Raw genomic sequence first — 22,758 nt, forward strand, 5'->3', positions numbered from 1 at the left:
GCTGGCCCGGCGACGCAGTGCTCCATCAGGGGACTGCTGACGTTATAAATAAATGGGGCGGAGACGTTACTCCGTTCTCATTAGTGAAAAGATGCTCACGGCCAGTTTATAGATGAGCAAACTGAGGCTGAATGACGTTAAGTTAGTTAGCCAAGGATGGCTTTACAGAGGTGCAACCAGGCTTCCAACCTGGCCTGGCCTGGGTGGTTCTACTACAGAAAAGGTGCCCGCTTGGAGTGGGGAGTGATGAAGTCCTGGGGTTTAACGAGAACCAGGCAGGAGAGGACATGACAGGGTGGGAGCAAAGTCAAGAGAGGAAGCGGCAATGTCAACACGAGTGGCGCAGAGCCTCCCCCTCCGAGGATGAAGTCACCGCAGGAGAGAGAACTTGGGTATTAAGCGGCTCTGTGGCTTCACAAATGACAAATGAGAGGTACAAAAGCCAAAAACTGGGGCCCCTGGGTGGCTCGTTAAGCATGTGACTGTCCACTTCAGCTCAGGTCATGATCTTGGTTTCATGAGTTCAAGCCCCGCGGCGGGGTCTGTGCTGACCGAGCAGAGCCTGCTTGGGATTCTCCCTGTCTCTGCCCCTCCCCCATTCACGCTGTCTGTCTCTAACTGAAGAAAGCAACTTAAAAAAAGCCAAAGATTTCTAGAGCTACCCCATGATGATTCTGACAGGAGACGGAGCCCGTAGTAGGCACCATCAAGCCACCAGTAGGCATTCCTGAGTGAAGGCGGGGGGCACTGCGGGATCCCAGCCCTCAGGCCCAGGGCTCCCTCTCCGATGACAAGTTTTGGCTCTGTGCAGTCTCCTTGGTTATGGGTAGGGGACACAGAAGTATGGCTCCAGAAGTTGCTAGCGTTCGCTGAATTGCAGGGAAGTATACTGCCCAGACGGGAAGGAGAAAACCACTGCTGAGCGCGGAGCACACGTGTGACCTCGCCCGTGGCCTGAGCCCGCCCTGGACCGCGCACGCAGCACACTTACCCGGGATGAGAATGCTGACCGCAGCCTGCACCGCTCGCCGGATGATGGTGTCCATCGCAAACATCCAGTGGGGCCTAATTAAATGGTTCCTCAAAACTTTATTCACCTATAAATCACAAAAATCCAGATTTCTGGTCTGCTGTACGTTCAAGAAATAGGAGTTCTTACGATTTCTAGTTTACTTCTACTCGGAGATAAAATGTTAACCGTGCTGCCCTGCATCTCTACCTGACATACGTTCCCTCCGGACTGGGTCTCCCTCCAAGCTGACCCTAAGTCATGCCGGGTCTTCGGGATGGGTGCAGTGATCGGATCTCCCGCACCGGGCTCGTTGTTGTTTACTCGGAGAGTATTTCTGGTGCACCTATGAAAAGTCAGGCTCTTCGCTGGGGGCGTGGGACACAAAGCTGGACCAGACACGGTCTCACGCCTGGAGCAACTCACATCTGTCTGCACAGACACATAAGCTTAAACCCCATGCCTACTCAGCTGGTAGATGCCACTTGTTCCCAAGTCCTACACTCCTGCTCTTAGTGGCCAGATACAATCCCCTCGTTCACCTGTACTTGCATATTCTGTGTTTAGAATGAACTGCTGAAACTAGGGATTCAGGTGTACACAGAAGAGATGGGGACTAGGGGAGAAGATGGTAACTGAACTCCAGGGTCCCGGCTGTGAGCCACTTCAGTGGGCTTCCTGCCTTCTAGCACGTTCTCTAGAGCCAGACGGAACACTTACAGCATCCTGAAATCCAAACAGTACCAGATGAATCTGATTGATGGACGAGCTGTCAAAGTCCAGGTCCATCTTTAGCTTTGATATCGTGGATGCCATCACTCTGTGCTCCGGGGAGCGGATGAAGTCCCTCAGGATCCCAATTATTTGCTTGATGTGGCCGGCTGAGAGATGCAAGTCTTCTGAAGTCTGATCACCAACCCCCCCCCCCCGGCAAATAATTTTCACTGAGTAAGTCAGAGAGGGGGAAACTCAAGATGTATTCTGTGGGCTCCCCAGGTGAGAAAGGGTCTGTCTGGAATTCCCCCCAGATCTTTCATTAGGCAGCCCCCTCTCCTCACTGCCCACCCCCCCTCTAGGAATGGTTTTGCCATCCTGTTGAACCCCTTCTAACTGATCCCCCTCTGCCGGCCCCTGGTAGAAGGTACAGTTCATAGCAGGGCAAGTGGCCTTGACCTTCCCGCTTCCAAAGTAAGTTAAAATGCAAACATTTTGGGGCGCCTGGGTGGCTCAGTCAGTTAAGCGTCTGACTTCGGCTCAGGCCATGATCTCGCGATCCATGAGTTCGAGCACCGCATCGGGCTCTGTGCTGACAGCTTAGAGCCTGGGGCCTGCTTCAGATTCTGTGTCTCCCTTTCTCTCTGACCCTCCCCCATTCATGCTCTGTCTCTGTCTCAAAAATAAATAAAACATTAAAAAAAAGTTTAAAATGCAAACATTTTTATCCATAACCTTTCCCCCTAAAGTGGCCTTTTCCCAGCTTCTGAGGGCAACTCAATGTGTCCTGCAGCTGGGGGTTCAAAACGAAGGTTTAACGTGAATGAAGGGCAAAAGCTGGGAGTCCCTAAGCTTCGTGCTGCATTTGGCTTGTTTTACGCCAGGGGGCAGCACCACTCCATGCCTCGGTTCACCGCAGTGTTCCGCAAATTCAGGCTTTGGTGGAGTCTTTTTTTTTTTTTTTTTTTTTTTTTTTTTTGCTTTGTATTTTCTTTTGTCTTGTTGGAAGAGGGAAGGGCATTGGGAAATACTTATGGTGATTACCGTAACTTTGCAAACCGTCCAGGGCAGCAGGAGACTCGTCCCTGTTCCGGGACCTGGTGCCAGGCAGAGGGGGCGGCATGAGCAGCTCCCCCGACCCAGCCCTACCTGGACCACGCACTCCTGCAGGTTGGAAGCCACCTGGTTCTGCTCCTCCCAGAGGATTTTGTACAGCATGGCGCGGCACTCACTGTCTTTGCGCAGCAGGAAGAGGCCCGGGTCCCTGTCCTCCGGGGAGGAGGCTGCGCTCTCCTCTGGAACGCTGCGGACAAACACATGCGACAATCCCTGCATGTCCTGGAACAAAGTCTCCAGGCTGGGACGCCACGGGGGAGGGGCTAAGAGGCCAGTCGGCAGTCCCCACCCTTAAGGTGAAACCGCAGGAGGCAGGCAGGTGGGAGAGAGATGCAGTGTTTTTTCTAACCCCCACAGCACCAGTTTTGAGAGAGGGAGAGAGAAGGGAAGAAAGGGAAAGAAAATGGGGACGGTGGGAGGAGGGGCGGAGGGAATGAGAGAGGAGGGGATGGAACAGGAAGATGGGGAAGTGACCGCAGTGAACACGCTGCCCGCCGCCTTCACCTGCACTGTTGGCCGCCCTACTAACCGTGCAGAAAGCTAAAGCCCCTGGCGGCCATCTGGTTTTCACCTGGGAGGGATTTGGCTCCTGGCCCACAGTGTAGGGAAGGGGGTGGGCTGTACCTATGCAGGGGGCTGAGCCGGTGCTTGGGTGCCCGGGCCTTCTCGAAGAACGCATCCATCTGTGCATCAGAGTCCGGGGAGCCAGAGCCGTGGTCACTGCTGCTGCTGCCCATGGGCTCCCCAGACGTGGGCAGGGCCAGGGTGGCGCCCCGGGTACCCTCTGTGTGGGGGCAGACAGGGAGGGGGGAAGGTGAGCCTCAGCCCCTCAGGCCAGGTGACCCATGCAGGGACTGTTAGGTCTGTGCTGCTCTAACGGGGCGGTATAGTCAATCACCCGGGGTCCCTGAAATGTAGGTTCCATTTTAGCAGGTCTGAGGCCCAAGACCGCGTCTCTAACCAGCCTGCAGGAAACACTGACAGAAACACAACTCGTCACCCCCGAGCAAGATGCTGAGCATCTGTCCTGGCTTCTACTCCATTCACACCAGGAAAGAGAAAACCAACAGCTTTCTTTCCAGAGGCCACATTTATGTCATTGCCAGGTAGGGCTCGTTGCCCTAGAAGGGGCCACTTCGCTTCAGTGACCTGCAGGACGGCTACTGCACCCCTTAATCAAGGTCAGGAGCAGCAGAGGGGGAAAGGCCAGGCTCTGCACCAACCGAAGACCCAAAACCCAGGCAGGGCACCCCTGGCCTCCCTTCTCGGCACAATCTCAAATGAAAGACTTTAACAAGGGGGGGGGGTGTGTGTGCCGCTGTCACCTGTGGGGCTCCCTCTGTCCGTCAGGAAATCAAGGGACATTCACTGGCTGGGTGTGACCACTCTTACGCCCCCTGCACCAATCCCTGCCACTCTTCACAGGGACAGGCTCCGTGCGTGCGGCTCTGGAGAGCAGGCACTCTCGGTGACAGAGGGGCCCAGGCATCCACCGCGCCCCGGGCGGCACCCCCGCTGTCCAGGCAGACCTCACCTGCTGGCTTGAAAGCAATTCGGTTCTTCTTGCCCTTGTTCACCTGCCTTAAGAAACCCTCTTTGAGCAGCTCGGCAGCAGTGGCACGTTTGTGGGGCTCAGGCTCAAAACAGGATAAAATGAATGCTCTGGCGTCAGCTGAAAGGGCTCCTGGAATCTCAGGGTGGATCTTAAACATCCCCACCTGCATTTAAGGGAGAGGGGACCTATGTGGCTTACGTGACTGTGAGGCCTCAGGCACATCCGGGTGCATGTGCCTTCAGTATAAAGCTCCTACCCCTGCCATCCTTTGAGGAGCTGGTGGGTTAGAACCTCCTCGACGACTCGCCCGGCTGGCCTCTTGGGACTTTGCTTTGCCCAGTAGGTTGTTGGAAAAGTGAAATCAGAGGAGTTTCAGAGCGTAGGGCTTAAGAGGTCCCGGGGCTTCTGTTCTAGTCCTCAGTGGAGCCCTGAGGCCACACGCAGGGAGGCTCAGCAGTTTGGGGGTGGGGGGGCATGGAGTTACTAATCAAAGGGCATGAGGTTTCAGGTAAGAAAGATGAATACATTCTTGGGGCACCTGGCTGGCTCAGTCGGAAGAGCATGCAACTGCTGAGGTCGGGTTTCTAAGTTCAGGCCCCACGTTTGGTGCAGAGATTACTTAAAAATCAAAAAATCTTGGGGCGCCTGGGTGGCTCAGTCAGTTGAGCATCCAACTCTTGATTTGGGCTCAGGTCATGATCCCAGGGTCTTGGGATGGGCCCCCTGCTATCGGGCTCCATGATGAGCTTAGCATTCTCATTCTCTCTCTCCCCACCCCCGCCCCCTCACCCGATTGCACTCTCTCTCTCAAGTAAAAAAAAAAAAAAACTTTAAAAATAAAGTTTAAGGGGTGCCTGGGTGGCTCAGCTGGTTAAGCACCCGACTTCAGCTCAGGTCATGATCTCACGGTTCGTGGGTTTGAGCCCCGCGTAGGACTCTGTGCTGGCAGCTCGGAGCCCGGAGCCTGCTTCAGATTCTGTGTCTCCCTCTCTTTGCCCCTGCTCGTGCGACCTCTCTCTCTCAAAAATAAATATTAAAAAAATGTTTATAAAAATAAAGTTTAAAAACTTAAAAAAACCCCACAAAAACAAAAAAACAAACAAAACCAACATGAACGCATTCTAGAATTCTGCTGTACAACAACTGTACCTAGGGTCAACAATGCCGCAGCAAGCACTTGAAGGTATGTTAAGGGTGTAGAGCTCCTGTTAACTGTTCTTACCACGATCAAATAAAAGTTTTTAAATCGAGTTTTAGATTTTGAGAACACTAAACACTGGATGGAATATCCCCCCAAAATGTGAAATGCAGGACACCTACAGTGGCACCCCTCACCTGAGGGCCAGGGGGGAAGGGCACTAAGGGGCCAGGGACCGAAATTCAGGGCAAGAACCCAAAGGAGAGAGGGGTGGCGTCCCCCACAAGACTGTCGGAAAGCAGAGAGCGAACGTGGGCGGCACCCTGGTGCCTGTCGCTACGTTACTTCTAAAGGTGCTTTGCTGTTACTCAGAAGGCCCCTGTAGGAGTTCTCTTGGGCTGCCTTCACAGAGCGCCACAAACCGGGTGCCTGAAAACAATGCAGATTTATTCTCTCTCAGTCTGGGAGGCTGGGCGTCTGCAGTCAAGGTGCTGACGGGGCCACGCTCCCTCTGAAACCTAGAGAGAATCCGTCCTTGCCTCTTCCAGCTTCGGGCGGTTGCGGCAACGGTTGGCTTGCAGACACATCACCCTCACCTTGGCCTCGGCGTGCCGCCCTCCGTGTCTCTCCATATCATCACCTCTCTGGCCCCGGTGTCTGTCTCTGCACCAGCGAGCGTCTGTCCCGAGGCCTGCGACTGAAGCTGCAGGTAGGATCTTCGACAGCCGCACGGCTCCACCACGGATAGCCGCCGCAGGGCGGGGAAGGTTACCGCTGTCCCCCGGCCCTCGGGTTCGGGGTCTTGTCGGGATCGTGGGGGCCAGAAGACACTCGGCGACTCGAGGTCCTGACGTTGGAGCCGCCTGACCGCTGCTCTGAGAACCTTCTGCAGGGGCCGGGCTGAGGGGAGCAGCCACGGCACCCACAGCGCAGAGCAGTCCGTCTGCTGAGCGGCCTGCACTCCGCTCGCCGAGAAACCGGCACTCGTTCCTTTCCGTTCTGCCAGAGGCTGAGCTGGAGTGTCCGGCGAAGACGCGGGCGGCAAGGCTGCGGGGCAGACGGGCCGAGGGGCCGCCATGCCTGGCAGAGAAGCAAGGAAGCAAGGCCTCTGGAGCATGTTCTATCGGGTTGCTTCGACGCACTGTGACCTCACTGTCCATAAGCAGTGAACCCACTCTCCTCCTCCTCAGCCTTCAGGCAACCAAAAATGCTCCAGGGAGGCCACTGCTGCTAAGGGACTCTTAAGACCACAGCCTCTCTTCAACTTCTCCAAGTGTACTCAGAGCCAGAAGCCACAGACCTGGCCTTAGACACGAGGGGCTATCCTGGCATCAGCTTCCCGTGGGATGGGAAGCATGCCCCTTCCCAAGGGAGCAGGCCTGGTGGTAAAATGCCCCCCATGGTGGCCAGTCGGTCTTATGTGGGCCTCAATACTTGGGGTGGCCTTCCTGTGAGCGCGGGGAGGGCTTTTAGAATGACAAAGTAAACACTGTCTGCTATCCGAAGCCCCACCTCTTCAAAACCAGTCAGAAACCGCCCTCCAAAGATACAGGCCCATGTGGTATTTGAGCCTCACCTAGTGTAAGGGCAAATACAGATTCAAAATAAGAGGCTTCACAAAAATAAGACACAACCAGGGAGGGGGACAAAGCATGAAAGACTCATAAATATGGAGAACAAACAGAGGGTTCCTGGAGGGGTTCTGGGAGGGGGGATGGGCTCAATGGGTAAGGGGCATTAAGGAATCTACCCCTGAAATCACTGTTGCGCTATATGCTTAGATGTAAATTAATAAAATAAATTAAATAAAAATGTAAAAAAACGTTAGTTGTACAAGCAAAAGTTAGAAATAAACAACATGCAACATGATGTTTATGATGAGTTCCTCACAGTATGGGAAGAAGCAGGAGATAAAAATCACATGGATAATATGTTAGCAACTATGATTTTTTTTAAATTTTTTCGTGTTTTTTTTTTTATTTTTTTTTCAATGTTTATTTATTTTTGGGACAGAGAGAGACAGAGCACGAACGGGCGAGGGGCAGAGAGAGGGAGACACAGAATCGGAAACAGGCTCCAGGCTCTGAGCCATCAGCCCCAGAGCCCGACGCGGGGCTCGAACTCACGGACCGCGAGATCATGACCTGGCTGAAGTCGGACGCTTAACCGACTGCGCCACCCAGGCACCCCCGTGTTTACTTATTTTTGAAAGAGAGAGCGAGTGTGGGAGGGACAGACAGAGAGGGAGACACAGAATCCGAAGTAGGCTCCAGGCTCTGAGCTGCCGGCACAGAGCCCAACGTGGGGCTCGAACTCACGGACCGTGAGATCATGACGTGAGCTGAAGTTGGACGCTTGATGGCTGAGCCACCCAGGTGCCCCAACAGGTATGATTTTTAAAACTAATAATAAGACTGGTAGAATACAAAAAAAAACAAAACAAAACAAAACAAAAAAACCCCACCAGAAAACAAAGAGCCTTCATCCTCCCTGGTGAAAATAAGGGAAGAGACCTCCCCTCCCCCTCTTTTCTTAGAGCATGTACTTTAGAAAACTTGTAACTGCAAGTTCTTGGTGTCTTTGAGACGCTATGTGAATCTTTTTAAAAGCTGAATAAGCCTCTTGCCAAGAATGCCTTTCTCAAGGACCTGAGGGCCAACTCCTGGAAATGTCAACATCAAGAAGGATCCATCTCTATCTCCCAGTTTCTGGTTGTGGGGGAGCCCTAACTTCAGTAGTGTCTTCCTCCAAAACTACCTCCTATCTTAAATATTGGAGAAGTTTATTTTTCCTTTAGGTAAAATCAATTAGCTGATGCAAATGGTCGTCCCAATTATCGAGTGACCCTTGGATGCACTACTGTGACCAGTGGCACTATCCTGTCCACGCACGGGAGGACTAGTGATCGTTTCCTTTGAGACCACGGGTCAGAGGGTGGTAGTGCTTGGCTGGAGAAAAGGACAAGTTCTTTCTGTCCTTGCAACCACTTAGTGGACTGCCTGTGGCTTGCATCGCATTCTGATTTAATGCCTATTCAACAATAAAACTGTTTGCTTTCTCTTCTACCTTTGTGGAGAGATTTCTGGAGTGGCAGGAGATTTTCTTTTTACTTATTATTTCCCTGACACCAGCAACTTCAATCACCAAACATGTCTTACTTTGAACATTGCTGCCTGCGGTTCACCGAGCTCATCGAACGGAGGCCTGCTGGTGGCCATCTCAATGATGGTGCAGCCCAGGGACCAGATATCCGCCGGGGCGCCGTACCCGCGAGGTCCTTGATCGATGATCTCAGGTGCCATGTACTGCAGAGTGCCTATGGGGAAAAAATAAAGATTGTGGGCAGCAAGCTGCACAAAAATCTCAGCGGACCATTGGTAAACAAGCGTGTGGACTTCAACCCTCTCATTAATGACAGACGGAGCCTGCTCTCATGCATAAATGATGCCCTTGCGTCCTTTCTCTGACCAGAGGCGGACAACGCCCCTTCCTCTGATACTGGTCACACGGAGAGAAGACTGTTCAGCTCCGCGAAGGACAAATGGGCCCCAACCCCATCCAGTCAGTGCACAGAACGCAGGACACACAGTACCCCACCGACTTCAGGAGCTGCCTAGTGGAAGTGACAGATGATAGGACGACGGTGGGGGCGGGCTAATGGCAAAATGGAGTAAGTGCTAAAGCAGAGGGCTCCGAGAAAGCGGATGAAAAAGTGCTTGATTCTGCCTGCTTCAAGTCAGGGAAAGTTTTACCTGGATCAGTCTGGTTCTCCGAGGAGTAAATGCTAAGACAGCACTGGACACCAGAGAGATTTACTGGGGAGAAATACACGTGGGATAAAGGGGGAGGGAGCAGGATGGGCAGGGGGAACTGTCAAGCTCAGTGCCAATGTGACACCTGGGAGAGAGGGCAGGGAACGAAGAGGTGGGCAGAGTCTCAGACAGAAGAACAGCCCAGGGACGGCTTCGGCCAGGCCACTGGGGAGTCCCTGACCAAAAGCTGCCCCTTGGAGGAACATCACACTGGTCCAGCACGCCGCCGGCGTGCAGTCATCGGCCAGGAGCAGGCAGGGTGACGGACGACCCCGCCACGAACACGGAGGCAGAGCCACAGAAGGCGGCACACGGGGCTGCCAGCGAGCCGGCCTCCCACCAGGCGGGTTGAGGGGGGTGGACAGTGGGATGGGAGGACTCCCAGGCTGGGGGAAGAGCTTGAGCAAAGGTGCGAAGGTGCGCAGTACAGAGTGAGTTCGGGGAACCACCAGCGGAAGCTGACACAGAGTAGGGTATTAGGAGTGAAAAATTAAGGAGGCAGTGGTGAGGGCACAGCCCGAATGGCAAGCAGTACATAATGAAGGCTCTGGCTTCAGACTTTCTCCTGTGGGTCACGGGCCGCCAGAGGTTACCACAGGGAAGGTGGTGATCAGATACGGTGCTGGGAGGAGAAAGCACTGCAGAGATGGGGGCAGGGAGGTCAATCAGGGCTCCGGGAGTAAAATCATAGGTTCTTCTTGAAACTAAGGCCGAGGAAAGCAACAGCACCAGACACTATATGCTGGCAAAAGTGGTTTCTAATAAAGAGCAAACTTGCATATGACACTGGCCAAGGTGTGAACAGAGAACACGGATGCCCAGAGAAATTCAAGTGCCTATCGCAAGATCACGCAGCCAAAGCAAGTCTCCGGCGTCTTAATCAATGAAAACAAAGGGCTCATTGGTTTAAAAGAAATTTGGAGAAGCTATGTACTACATCTTCCTCTTGAAGATCCAATGTCTTTTAGTATTTTTCCTCCCAATGAGCATCTGAAAGGCACCGACCCACAGAGTTTTGCAATAATGAAAATCTGTGCAGTTCGATATGGTAGCCACTAGCCCCATATAACCATTGGGCCCTTAAAATATGGCTGGTGAGATGGATGACATGAATTTTACTTTCTTTTAATTTTTAAAGATTCAAAGTAATTACGGGCGTCCGGGTGGCTCAGTCGGTTAAGTGTCTGACTTCGGCTCAGGTCACGATCTCATGGCTCATGAATTCAAGCCCTGCATCGGGCTCTGTGCTGACAGCTCAGAGCCTGGAACCTGCTTCGGATTCTCTGTCTCCCTCTCTCTCTGCCCCTCCCCTGTTCACACAGTCTCTCTCCCTCTCTCAAAAATAAATAAATGTTTAAAAAAAATTCAAACTAATTTAAAGTGAAACATAACTTGGGTTGGGTCTGTGAGCTCAACAGATCAGTAGGGCACGAACGATGGTTTTGGTTTCCAAAGCTGAAAGCCTGCTAGGGAAGTGCTCAGCTGCTGCAGGGTTGGGCAAGATACAGGCTCATAGCACTTGCTGCACCATTGGGAAATCCTAGAGCCCCAGGGAGGGAACTTCCAGTGACACAATCTCTCCTCCCAGGCTTGTGCTGCTGTGAATAATGAATGGAGAGGCTTTGACAGAGGATGTGCCTACTAACTAATCCACAATCTGTTAATCAAGGAAAGACTTGTGCTTTTTGTTAACTCAGCTGTTCTCTCTCAGCTCTGCTCTATGATGCTGGTTCTGGGACTCTGCAAACCCCATTTGTGCTTTGCCTGCAGCTTCCTGTTAGGCTCTGCCACTAGGGGGCGCGCGCGCGAGAGCGCGAGCTACCATGGGAGGAGGAGCTCAAACGGGCTTGCTCAGGCATACCTAGAGGAGGGAGGAAGGAGAGGTTGGTTACTTGCTCCCCCATGTCTGCCGCTGTCCCTCTGAGGGAGCTGCACTTTGGACCCTCAGCTGGTTCCAGTAGCAGTGCTTGGCTCCAGTTTCTAGCTCTTTTGTCCCCTCATAGTTTCAGATCCGGCTTCCTCTTGCCCCACCACTAGTTGCCTGCTCCACTCCAGTAACACCCTTCCTTGTGCTCCCCACAAGCCCTAGAAACAGAAGCTGCTTTCTGATAACTCAGTCCCAGTAAACCGTTTTTCTACTAAATTCTCTCTGTAAAAATAACTGGGGCGATTTTGGTTTTCCTGCCTGAATCCCAACTAACACAACGAGTAAAAGTTAATTCTTAAAAGAACTTTTACAAAGTTCTGCAACGTAGAAAATAGCACTATACCAAACCGCAATGGTTTACTGACCCTCGTTAAACAACTGTGCACCAGAGTACAACTGTTTCATAATTGGAGGCTAAGCCCGCTTGATGCCAAATTTAGAGATTTTCTTTATAGGACAACATAGTAAACATCACCCTTTATAAATGTAGGGACTTAGCAAGGACATCCGTATTAGTTATTTATTGCTATGTAATAAATTAGCCCAGATGTTAGCACCTTAAAACAGGAATCAGGATGTCATGCGAAACTAAGGGTCGGAATCCGCGAACACCTGGGTTGGGTGGATCTGGCCCAGAGTCTCTAATTAGGCTGTAGCCAAGGTATCTGCTGGGCTACAGTCAAGGGAAACGCAGACTGGAGCTGAAACCCACTTCTAAGTTCAGGCAGGCTGTGGGACGAGGCTTCAGTTTCTCACCGAGTGGGATCCTCCAAAGGGCTGCTCAAAACAGGGCTTCCCCCGGGGCCGGGGATCCACAGACAGCAAGCAAGAGGGATGCCACGCTGTCCTCTTCGACCTAGCCTCCAGGTCACACACTGCCACTCTGCCTTCATATGCTCATCAGAAGGGAGTCACTAATCAGGGTGCCCAGGTGGCTCGGCTGGTTAAGTGTCCAACTCTCGATTTCGGCTCAGTTCATAATCTCATGGTTCATGGGATTGAGCCCCAGATTGGGCTCCGTGCTGAAGGAGCCTGCTTGGGATTTTCTCTCGCCCCCTCTCTCTTTCTCTGTCCCTCCTCTGCTTGTGCACTCTCTCAAAATTAAAAACTTTAAAAAAAAGAGAGAGAAGTGAGTCACTAAGTCCAGCCCACATTCAAGGGGAGGGGATTACACGAGGCTGTGAAGGCCAGGCGGCAGGGTCCGCTGGGGGCCATCTTGGAGGCTAACGGCCACAATGCCTGACTTCCCATCAGTGTTCAACGGCTTACAGAGCATCTCCACGTAGCACTGTCTCTGTGACTCTCACAACCCAGTAAGGTCGGCGCTATCTAACAGTTATTCCCATTTTATACATGAAGAAAATGAGCCTCAGAGAAGGCAGCAGATGTGCTCAAGCTAGAACTCAGGTCTTCCGTCTCCACATTTGGAACTGTTCACCATGACACTGCTGATGTATGCAATGAATCCAGGACAAGCACAAGTGAAGCAAATGCTGCCTGAACAAAAGTCGAGCTGACGTGAGGATTTCCAAAGCCATAATGTGACGTGTTCCCACATAGCTGGAAGGCGTAGGGCGGTAAGAGAGAACCGGGTGCTCCATTTTACTGACTACCAGATTTACAGAAAAACCACCCACTCACAGTCAACATCCAATGGAGATGGATCCACACAACTGTTTCCAATAGTCAAGGGACTGTTCCCAAGCGGTGTGCACGTTGCGGGTGTGTATCGGCTGCACCAAATCGGCTTCTGTCGAGAAATCAAGTAAAGATGCCAGCGGCGGGGTAGGGGGGGCATCTGAATAATGCGGAAATCCTGGGAAACTTGCTTGCCTTCAATCTGGCTCTCCTAAGGGTATCCTAGCCTTTCAAAACTGCACGTCCCCCAAGATGTGCCCACACACAGGTCATGTGATCGGGGGTACAGAGTTCAGAACAAGGGGACAGGAGACCCACAGGCATGGACCCAGACCACTGGGGACATGAAATTGTGGGGGCTCCCGGAGAACTGCCCAAGCAGGATTTTCAAATCACCAGCGACAAAAACGCATGGCATAGGACAATAATTGAGAGGTTTTGATCGAGGCGCCAAGATAAAAGCCAGACACCAAGGCAAGGGGTGAGACACAGACGACAGGCGCATGTTTCGAAGGGGGTCCGACAGAAGTGGTCACACACCTCGCAGGCCTCTAGCCCAGGGTCCTGCCACCCAGATCAAGGGATTAAAAAGATGGAGAGAGGAGAGACTAGAGGTGGGGGATGTTGTGAGTGACTTCTTTAGACACTGCTGTGCCGGGAGGTCTGCCCCCTCATTACAGGAGCCGAGGAAAGGCTGTGCCCAAAATGGCGACTCGGGCAATTCAACACGCACTCAGAACTGTCACACTCCAAAGGAGGGCACACGCATAAGCGTTTTCTACAGGCCCTGGAAAACACTGTTAGAGCCCAAAGTTTGCAAGTTTCATATTAATGAAGTACCGGAAAGAGAAACAAGATGCCTCCTGTACCACCCTGGTTGCCCTGGCCAAGGACGGGCCTGGTAGGAGGGGACACCACTTTGTTTTAACCCAAAGATGAGGACTCCTCGTTGGGCCCATGCAGAGCTCCACATGTACATGTCCCCCGCTGGTAAGCTGCACACAGGACTGGTTCCCAGGGGAGCGGCCCATAGCGTCCGAGGATACGGCCATGCCCTCTTGACAGTGGGTGAAAGATGCATGAACCCTGGACGCCAGATGTGGGACCCAGTGTAGAAATACTGCTTTAGGGGCACCTGGGTGGCTCAGTCCATTGGGCGTCCGACCGGCTCAGGTCATGATCTCCCAGTTTGTGGGTTCAAGCCCCGCATCGGGCTCTGTGCTGACAGCTCAGAGCCTGAAGCCTGCTTCAGATTCTGTGTCTCCCCCTCTCTCTGCCCCTCCCCCACTCACACTATATCTCCCTCCCTCCCCCCCCCTCTCTCTCTCAAAAATAAATAACATTTGGGGCGCCTGGGTGGCGCAGTCGGTTAAGCGTCCGACTTCAGCCAGGTCACGATCTCGCGGTCCAGGAGTTCGAGCCCCGCGTCAGGCTCTGGGCTGATGGCTCGGAGCCTGGAGCCTGTTTCCGATTCTGTGTCTCCCTCTCTCTCTCTGCCCCTCCCCCGTTCATGCTCTGTCTCTCTCTGTCCCAAAAATAAATAAACGTTGAAAAGAAAAATTTTAAATTAAAAATAAATAAATAAATAAATAAATAAATAAATAAATAAATAACATTTAAAAAATTAAAAAAAAAAAAAGAAAGAAATACCGCTTTAGGGTCTCTGTTAGAGGAATCCTGCTCAAAGGCCATTTCCTATGGCCTGGATCCCTCAGGAGAAAAACACGGAGGAGTGTGTACAATGTGAGGGGTAAAAGAGGGGCGGGGGGCAGGAAGCAGTCAACTAAAGGACAGGTCTCTGCCCATGACGTGGGACTTACAAAGGATCTGGCAGGAAAGCGTTGACAATAACCATTAGCCAGTCCCAGAGCACACAAATCCAGCTTAGAGCAGCACCAGTCAAGTGACCACTTTCTGTGCCCCTCTCCTCCCCTTCCTGCAGCTGGGGAGCAGAAAAGGAGGTGGGGGGGCAGGTGAGAAAGGACGAGATTCGAGATTGCGTGCCGCCTGCCACCAGATCTGCAGGGACAGGGTTAGGTCGCTATCCCTGGAATGAGGACCAGGGTGTTGATGAGTACATTAGTGTGGCCCCTTAAAAAAATTTTTTTTAACGTTTACTTATTTTTGAGAGAGAGAGAGAGCGCGAGCGAGTGTGTGAGCACGAGCAGGAGAGGGACAGAGAGAGAGGGAGACACAGAATCCAAAGCAGACTCTAGGCTCTGAGCTGTCAGCACTGAGCCCGACACGGGGCTCGAACTCACGGACAGCGAGATCATGACCTGAGCCGAAGCCAGATGCTCAACCGACTGAGTCACCCAGGAGCCCCAGTGTGGCCCCTTTTAATTACCCAATTCAGACTGTTTGCTTCTCGAAGCTCCATTAAGACTTTCTCTCAGTTGCCTGAGGGTGGCTGGCAAAGTCTCAGGAAAGGACTACCACCGTGGGCAGGGCATAGAGGGCAGTGGGAGACAAAGAGGGGGTGACTTTTATGATTACAACCTGTGAGTCTGACAGGTTCAACATGTTTGTTACCCACAGAAACTTGATTCTCTGAAAGACTCCTGCCAGTTCTGATAACCTGGGATCTTCTAAGTGCAAATTAGTATTTTTATTATTTATTTATTTAACAAATACTTCACCTGCACTTGCTGTGAGTCAGGTACCGGGTCAAAGCACTTCACCAATATTAACTCATTTAATCCTCGTAAAAACCCTCCCATCTAGGTACTATGAACAGCTCCATTTTACTTCTGAAGAAACTATGGCACAGAGACGTTAAGTAACATGCCTCAAGTCACACAGCTAGCAAACGGTTGAGCCAGAATTTGAACCAAAGATGTTCACAACCATAGACCAGAGCAGAGTTCCTTTCCCAAGATCCACTCCTAGGCATATACCCAAGATGAATGAAAACTTATGTCTACACAAAGGCTTGTGAATGTTCATAGCAAAATTATTCACAATAGCCAAACTGTGGGGGCACCTGGGTGGCTCAGTCGGTTGGGTCATAACAGCCCTTCCTCCTGTTCTAGCTGGTTTATACCTATAGTGAAAACCCTTGAGAAGAACACGGGAGGGGGAGGCTTAGGTGCCAGAAGTTGCCTAAACCTCTCACTCTCCTTCCAGGCTTCGACAGCCTCCGGGCATTTGCCTGGAAAAGCCCCACCACAACCTCAGGCATCCAAGCAGGGCTCTGCACCAACCAGCTGAGACTTCTTTACAGAACCACTCTGTGTTGCAAAGAGTAATGATATGCAGGGGAATTTCCTACCCAAAATGAGACCCCTTCTTTATTATCCCCCAAACACCCCTGCATTGTTTTGCAATGCAAAATTCATGCCTCCTCAAGCCAATTACTTGGGAAAATGTGATATGCAATGATGAATTATACATGCGTTTTCTTTGTGAATTTTTTTTCTCCTTGGGGATGCTAATTACGAGATAAATTGTCAGGGGTTTTATGTTTTGAAATAACTCCTTGTTATATCAGAGACCCTCTTGCTACATATTGCCAAGCTAATTGGTGACTTCCAAAGAGGAGGAAAGAAGTCATTTTCAATTAGCGTAATAAAAAAATGTGCCAGTCATATATACATCCATACTCACATATACATGATGACACGTGTATATTTCTATCAGAAACAAAAAATGAAAGTTCAACACATTCTTTCTTTGTGAGATTCTGGTGGAGTCCTTGGTGTAATATTTTCCCATCTTTAGGTGCGTGTATCTCCTCTGGTGTTACAAGCGCGATGCCATTTCTGACAAATAAAAGTTCTCTTTAGACAGGGAATGTGCCTCCACTGTGGGCGTCTAGCGATCGACATAGAAAACCCTCTTGTTGGAGCAGAGCCGAGACATTCACTAAGACCAAGGCCAAATCTGTCCACACTACAGCTTAGTGCTCCAGGACAGAGGACGGTCATGCTTCTTTTATAGCTTTATTCAGAGCCATAATAATCTAAGCACTGTTTCTTAATTCCATCAAGCAAGACCTCTGTGACCCTTTTATTATACCTTAGGGGACCATAAACCTTTCCTTATTCAAAATCAGTATTTCTTTCCAGGGATCAATTCCTTTTAAGCAGGAATTTCAAAAAGCCACAGGTAGCTTTTGAACCTCATTCAACTCCCTGGTCTTATAAATGGAAAGCTAGCTGGTAATTTTATACCACTCTCGGAATCCAGTCCCTCTAAACACTTACATGATTCCATGACTGACACACGGAGAAGAAAATCCAATTCCTTGAACCCACTTACAAGACCATATTCCCCAGAACAATCAGCTTCCCTTGGAAACATAACCCCATCAAAGCACAAGGCACCAGAACTCGTGAACCAGAACAGGCTATTTTTAGGACAGACCAGTAAAACACCCCAACAAGTGGCTTGACGGCTAGCGGGATTCAGAATTACCCATGACATTAACTTAGAAGAGATGCTGCTACTTTCCTGAGCGGTCAGAAACCCTCAGAAAACCTCAGCAGAGCACCACACCTACCCAACCTGTGAAGACAAGACAGTTGTGGCAATAGTGCTGTCACAGGTAGCTGGCTCAGTGCACCACTGTGACCAAGTTCACACCACCTGAAGTCGGGGACAAGATGCCGTCCACTTCAACTGCCAACTGCCGCGCAGAGGTGCGCGGTAAACCTAACTCTGGGACGGCCGCCCACACCAAGCCCTGTCCTGCTTACCAGCAAAAGTCTCGGTGCACGGATTCACTCCTGCAAGACGCTTGGAGGTTCCAAAATCAGAGATTTTCACCACTCCACTGTAGGTATTCACCAGAACGTTGTCACCCTTCAGAAAAGAAAAACCACCAAATGCTGAAAGGCAGATTTAAACAAGCTAACATGAAACAAGATTTGTACCTGAAGAAACAGTCACAAGTATGTAGCAAGACTCGACTCGGCACTCTGAGGGCCGTCACGCTCCATTCCTCCCCTTCTCTGAGCTGGTCAGTTTGCAGACTGCCAGCCAGCAGCTCATGTGGTCCGAAACGCACAAATGAAACCTCGTTGCCTCAGATGAGCAAGCACCTTGATGTCTCTGTGCACAATCTGGTTTTCGTGGAGATACTTAAGGCCTTCCAGGATCTGCTTGGTGTAAAACTTGATGGTGGGCTCCTTCATTGGCCCCCATTTTGATCGCAAAAGAGCAGAAAGGCTTCCTGGAAATGGACACAGCAGAAAACTCATCAGGTTGATGAAGATTCAATCACAAGAGTCAGGGAAATAAAGCGAGGTGATGTATTTTTTTAAATGTTTATTTATTTTGAGAGACAGAGTGGGGGAGGGACAGAGAGAGAGGGGGAGAGTGAAGCGCAAGCAGGCTCCAATGCTGTCAGTGCAGAGCTGACGTGGGGCTTGAACGCACGAACCGTGAGATCATGACATGAGTGGAAATCAAGAGTTGGACGCTTAACCGTCTGAGCCACCCCAGTGGCCCAGCGAGGTGATATTTCTAACCTCACACAAGCAATCATACCAACATGGCTGCATCCTGGCCAAGTGCAGCGTCTTTCCTCCCTCTGTTGCCTGTTTCCCAGATGTGCAAGCAGCGCAGCCAGAGAAGGGACCAGAGATGGAGGGTGAACAGGAACCCCCTGTGACCTCCAAAATTCAGCGGGGCTCCCTTTGGGTAGAGCTCTGTTAAGCTTCACGGAGTCAGGAGGAGAGTGCAACAAGCACTCTGGACTTGAGAGGACCAGCCCCCTGCTGGAGATTCTGCACGAATGTCTCGGCTGTTCAGCCTGGGTCAAAGCCGCATTGTATATACCTTGCCAGGAAATCAGAGGTGGAAAGGACCAGAATGAGGGGCCATTCAGGGAGACAGGGACTGGGATCAGAGAAGCCGGGGTCTGTCCATCTCCACTGGGAGAAGCCCTCAGGAGCAGGACTATCTTACCATCCCCGCAGCCCCTGACTCAATTATACTAAACATTGAACCTTTGGGTCCAAAGAAAACAATTCTAAGCATCTGGTTCAGAGGTTATCATTGCAGGCCCTCAGGCAGCAGCCAGCCTCAGCTTGACACCTTCCACAGTGCTACAGGAACCCTGCCACCTGCCTCAGTTTCTCCATATGTAAAAGGGTTTGTGCACATCTATCTACAATTCTGCTGCCATCCTTAAACCTCGCCCTTGGAATATCAAATAATGTGAACAGCAATGATATATTTTCTGCTAGACTATGAGCAACTTGAGGGAAGAACAAACCATTTTATCTTTATTGTAACCTTCAAAATCTAGCCCACTGCCTGGCTAGATACACATTTAAGCTCTTAAGAGAATAGTAGGTTCTTAGTAACTGTTGGTTAGATGAATGAATACAGATTTCTAACTGAAGTTTTAGTGTTTGTATCCAGATCATAATTACCATTATTTATTTTGTTTTTTACTTTTTTTTTTTATTTTAGAGAGCAAGAGAGAGCATGCAAATGGGGGAGAGGGGCAAAGGGGGAGGCGGAGGGGGAGAGGGAGGGAAGGAGAGAGAGAGACAGAGACAGAGACAGAATATCTTAAGCAGGCTCTATGCTCAGAGCACAGAGCCTGACATGGGGCTCAATCCCATGACCCTGGGATCATAACCTGAGCTGAAATCAAGGGTCAGATGCTCAACTGACTGAGCCACCCAGGTGCCCCAATTTTATTACTTTTTTAAATGAACACTTAATGAGCTCTTGCTCTCTGCCAGGCACCATTTTAAAAGCTTTACATACACTATCTCATTTAATCCATCCAACAACCCACTAAGCTAGGGTCATTATTGTTCCAATAATTAGTACTACTCCAATCATTATGGTAACTATTATTACTTCAATTTTACTTTATTTTTTAAATGCAGGGTATTTTTTTTTAAGTTTTATTTATTTTTGAAAGAGAGAGAGAGGAGAGGGAGAGGAGGAGAATCCCAAGCAGGCTCCACACTTTGAGCACAGAGCCCGACATGGGGTTCGAACCCAAGAACCGCAAGATCATGACCTGAGCTGAAGTTGGACGTTTAACCAACTAAGCCACCCAGGCGCCCCTATTACTCCGACCTTACAATTCATTTATTTAATGAGGAAACCAAGGGCGGGGGGCCACAGAGGTGAAGAATTTGCCTGAAGTCACACAGCCTGCAGATGGAGGGACCTATTCAAACTAGACACTCCGGGCTCCAGGTCAGAGGAACTCTCCCCCCACACAATACTGCCTGCATACGGGGGATTTTGTGGAGAAAGCACTGGTGTTTGATTTCACAGTAAACATGTTATTTTGCAGTGTCATTTTTAAGACCTCTGTCCCCTCTTCTCCAAGCCATGTTTAAACTCCCAGACTGAAAGCTTCAAGGCTGGAGACTATGCTTTAATTCATCTGTCTCCAGCGCTGAGCCCGGCAGCTGGCACTCAGTAGATCCTCAATGAATATTTGATGATTGAATGAAGCCAGCAATAGACTACGCGACATCAAAAAGTTTGTATCCAACTCCTCTGAGAAACAAATGTTCTGCCACATCTAAACGACAGGTCTGCCACTTTTTAAGTGGCAAGATGGATAATGATGTTCATGTTATATTTTCATCAGTGAATTTCAGAGCACGAGACCAGAATCCTAGTGACTACTCACCCCCAGGCACCTGCTCCATAAATATCTTAATGTAGCCATCCTCGGAGACAGAGCCCAGGTACTGAACGATATTGCGGTGCTTGAGGTACTTATGCAGAGCTATCTCCTCATGCAGGGGCTGCGAGTACCTAGGAAGAAAAACAAAGCCAGCATCACCTGCCAGATCCCTGCGGCCTGGGGCCCACACGGCACTGTGCCAGTACCTGTCTTGCTCCTGGCCGTTCCTTCTTTCTGCAAATGTTCTCTCCCTTGGCTCCCGTGAGAGTCCCCAGCTTCCCGTAAGAATACTAGCCACACAGGGCCGCTCAAGGCCAAAGCGGTGTCACGTCTCTCAGGCATCCGATGGAGCGCCTGGTGTACGGTGGGTACTCAATGAATGGCTGCTATGGTTAGGTCTACACTCTCCAACTACCCTTTGCCTCTCTGAGCAGGCCCTCTTCCTCTGTCTCTCATGAAGAGTGGTAACGTTCCAGAAGGTTCTCTCCTCAGCTGCCCTCGAGTCTCATTCCACACACTCACTTTACACTATAGACCTCCTAACCCAGTGTCTGGCTTCTTTAGTATATTCAACCTCTGGTCACCGTATTTTCTCTTCCTAAACTGCATACCTCATCATAACACTTCTCTTCATGAAATCCACATAAAGACCATATTGCTTAACATGGCACACGAGGAGTTCAACTCCAGTCAAACTACATCTTTTAAAATTTTTGCCTCATCTCAAGAGCCCTCCACCCCCATCCTACATTCAAGTCACAACAGGTAATCTGTTGTTCTCCGAATACACTCTGTGCTTGAACAGCTCTGTTCTTCCCGCAGCAGAGGACGCTTTGGGCTTCCTCTTTTCTGTCAGACGAGCTCCTACTCATCCCTCAAAGACCACAACTCACCCAGGAAAAGTAATTAGTTCCTCTCCTGTCCTACAAACATTCTGCGTGCCCCTCTATGATGGCACTTGTCGCTCTTACCCCCAGGCAAGGGTTGACAGCCTAAGTTCAGCTCTAAATTTAGGGAATGGGGCAAAAACAGTGTCTAAGATCCTTTCTAGCTCTAAAATCCCAGGAAAAGCTATCGGCAACGAAAAGCTTAAGTGCTGCGACCAGTCAAAGGAGGTGGTACATGCCAGCAATTTCCCCGCGATACAACTGCAGTACCTTATCCAGCATGACCCTAAGAGACAGTACTGGACAAGGAATTCCAGAGTGTAGATCCTAGTCTTGACTCCTCACATGCTGGGAAAAATCATTTAATCTTCCTCGGCCTTAGAAGCAGCTAGAGGAGTTCATTTCAGGACCGGCCTTTTAACTCAAACAGGAGAACACGCAATCCCATTACGAATGAAAGGACACATGAATGAATGTGTGAATAAACGAACAAAGGGACGATGAAGGGTCTTATGGCTGCTAGAAAGCACTTATAACTAATGATTCAGTGACCACCAGGACGGAGGGATATTTGCACGTGTCCCTCAGTGTCCAGCACTGAAAGCAACACGCAGATGTCATGTGACCACACTTACGTAGTGGCCATTATTGTGTATGAAGCTTCTCTACAAAAACACTCGACAGTCAATGATGCCACGTTCTTGTTTAGAATTGGTGTGGGGGGGGTGAATTTAAAAAGGCATAAATATTTAATTAGACTCAAAACAATGTTGAAGAAATAAGTTAGTAGTTGTGGTGGTTAAAAAAAAAAATACCCAAAATCTTTGAGGGTGAGATTCAAGGGCAGGGTATTAAAAAGAGTCTGTACTGCAAAAAGCTAATTTTCTTTTTGCCACGCTTAATTTTCTGTAATGATACATTTGAATAAATAATAGCCACTTACAGGGCGCCTGGGTGGCTCAGGCAGTTGAGCAACTGACTTCAGGTCAGGTCATGATCTCACGGTTCGTGAGTTCGAGCCCCGCGTCGGGCTCTGTGCTGACAGCTCAGAGCCTGGGGCCTGCTTCGGATTCTGTGTCTCCCTCTGTCTCTGCCCCTCCCCCGCTCATGCTCTGTCTCTCTCTGTCTCAGAAATAAGCTTAAAAAAAAATGATAGCCATTTACAATTATGACAATGTGAATTAAAGCAGAGCCACATTTAAAAAAATTTGCCAATGTCTAGCTATGTAAAAATGTAAAATTTCAGACCTAGTTGATGAGTGGAAATAAAAAAGTTTTCTTTTAGGATAGGACTCTTGGCATTCCACATGCCTTCAAGTAAAGTTATTCCGTCTTCTGCATCCATTTATGATA

At 50.2% G+C, this 22,758-nt stretch overlaps 1 protein-coding gene across 1 annotated transcript in view; it reads right to left on the bottom strand.

Annotated features, from left to right (window-relative positions):
* Positions 1–22,758, bottom strand: part of MAP3K15 (mitogen-activated protein kinase kinase kinase 15) — a 124,066-nt gene that overhangs the window by 5,109 nt on the left and 96,199 nt on the right. Inside the window, exons 16-24 of the mRNA XM_047075973.1 lie at positions 20,522–20,649; positions 17,952–18,082; positions 17,607–17,712; positions 8,691–8,848; positions 4,374–4,557; positions 3,464–3,623; positions 2,873–3,026; positions 1,730–1,915; positions 992–1,097 (exon numbers count right to left, since the gene is read on the bottom strand). Coding sequence (XP_046931929.1) covers positions 992–1,097; positions 1,730–1,915; positions 2,873–3,026; positions 3,464–3,623; positions 4,374–4,557; positions 8,691–8,848; positions 17,607–17,712; positions 17,952–18,082; positions 20,522–20,649 — 1,313 coding nt within the window. The remainder of the gene's footprint in view (positions 1–991; positions 1,098–1,729; positions 1,916–2,872; positions 3,027–3,463; positions 3,624–4,373; positions 4,558–8,690; positions 8,849–17,606; positions 17,713–17,951; positions 18,083–20,521; positions 20,650–22,758) is intronic.

Source organism: Lynx rufus, unplaced genomic scaffold, assembly GCF_022079265.1.
Source record: "Lynx rufus isolate CCGP_SWC_20201006 ecotype Redwood Valley unplaced genomic scaffold, mLynRuf1.p SCAF_14, whole genome shotgun sequence".
NCBI classification, from domain to species: domain Eukaryota; kingdom Metazoa; phylum Chordata; class Mammalia; order Carnivora; family Felidae; genus Lynx; species Lynx rufus.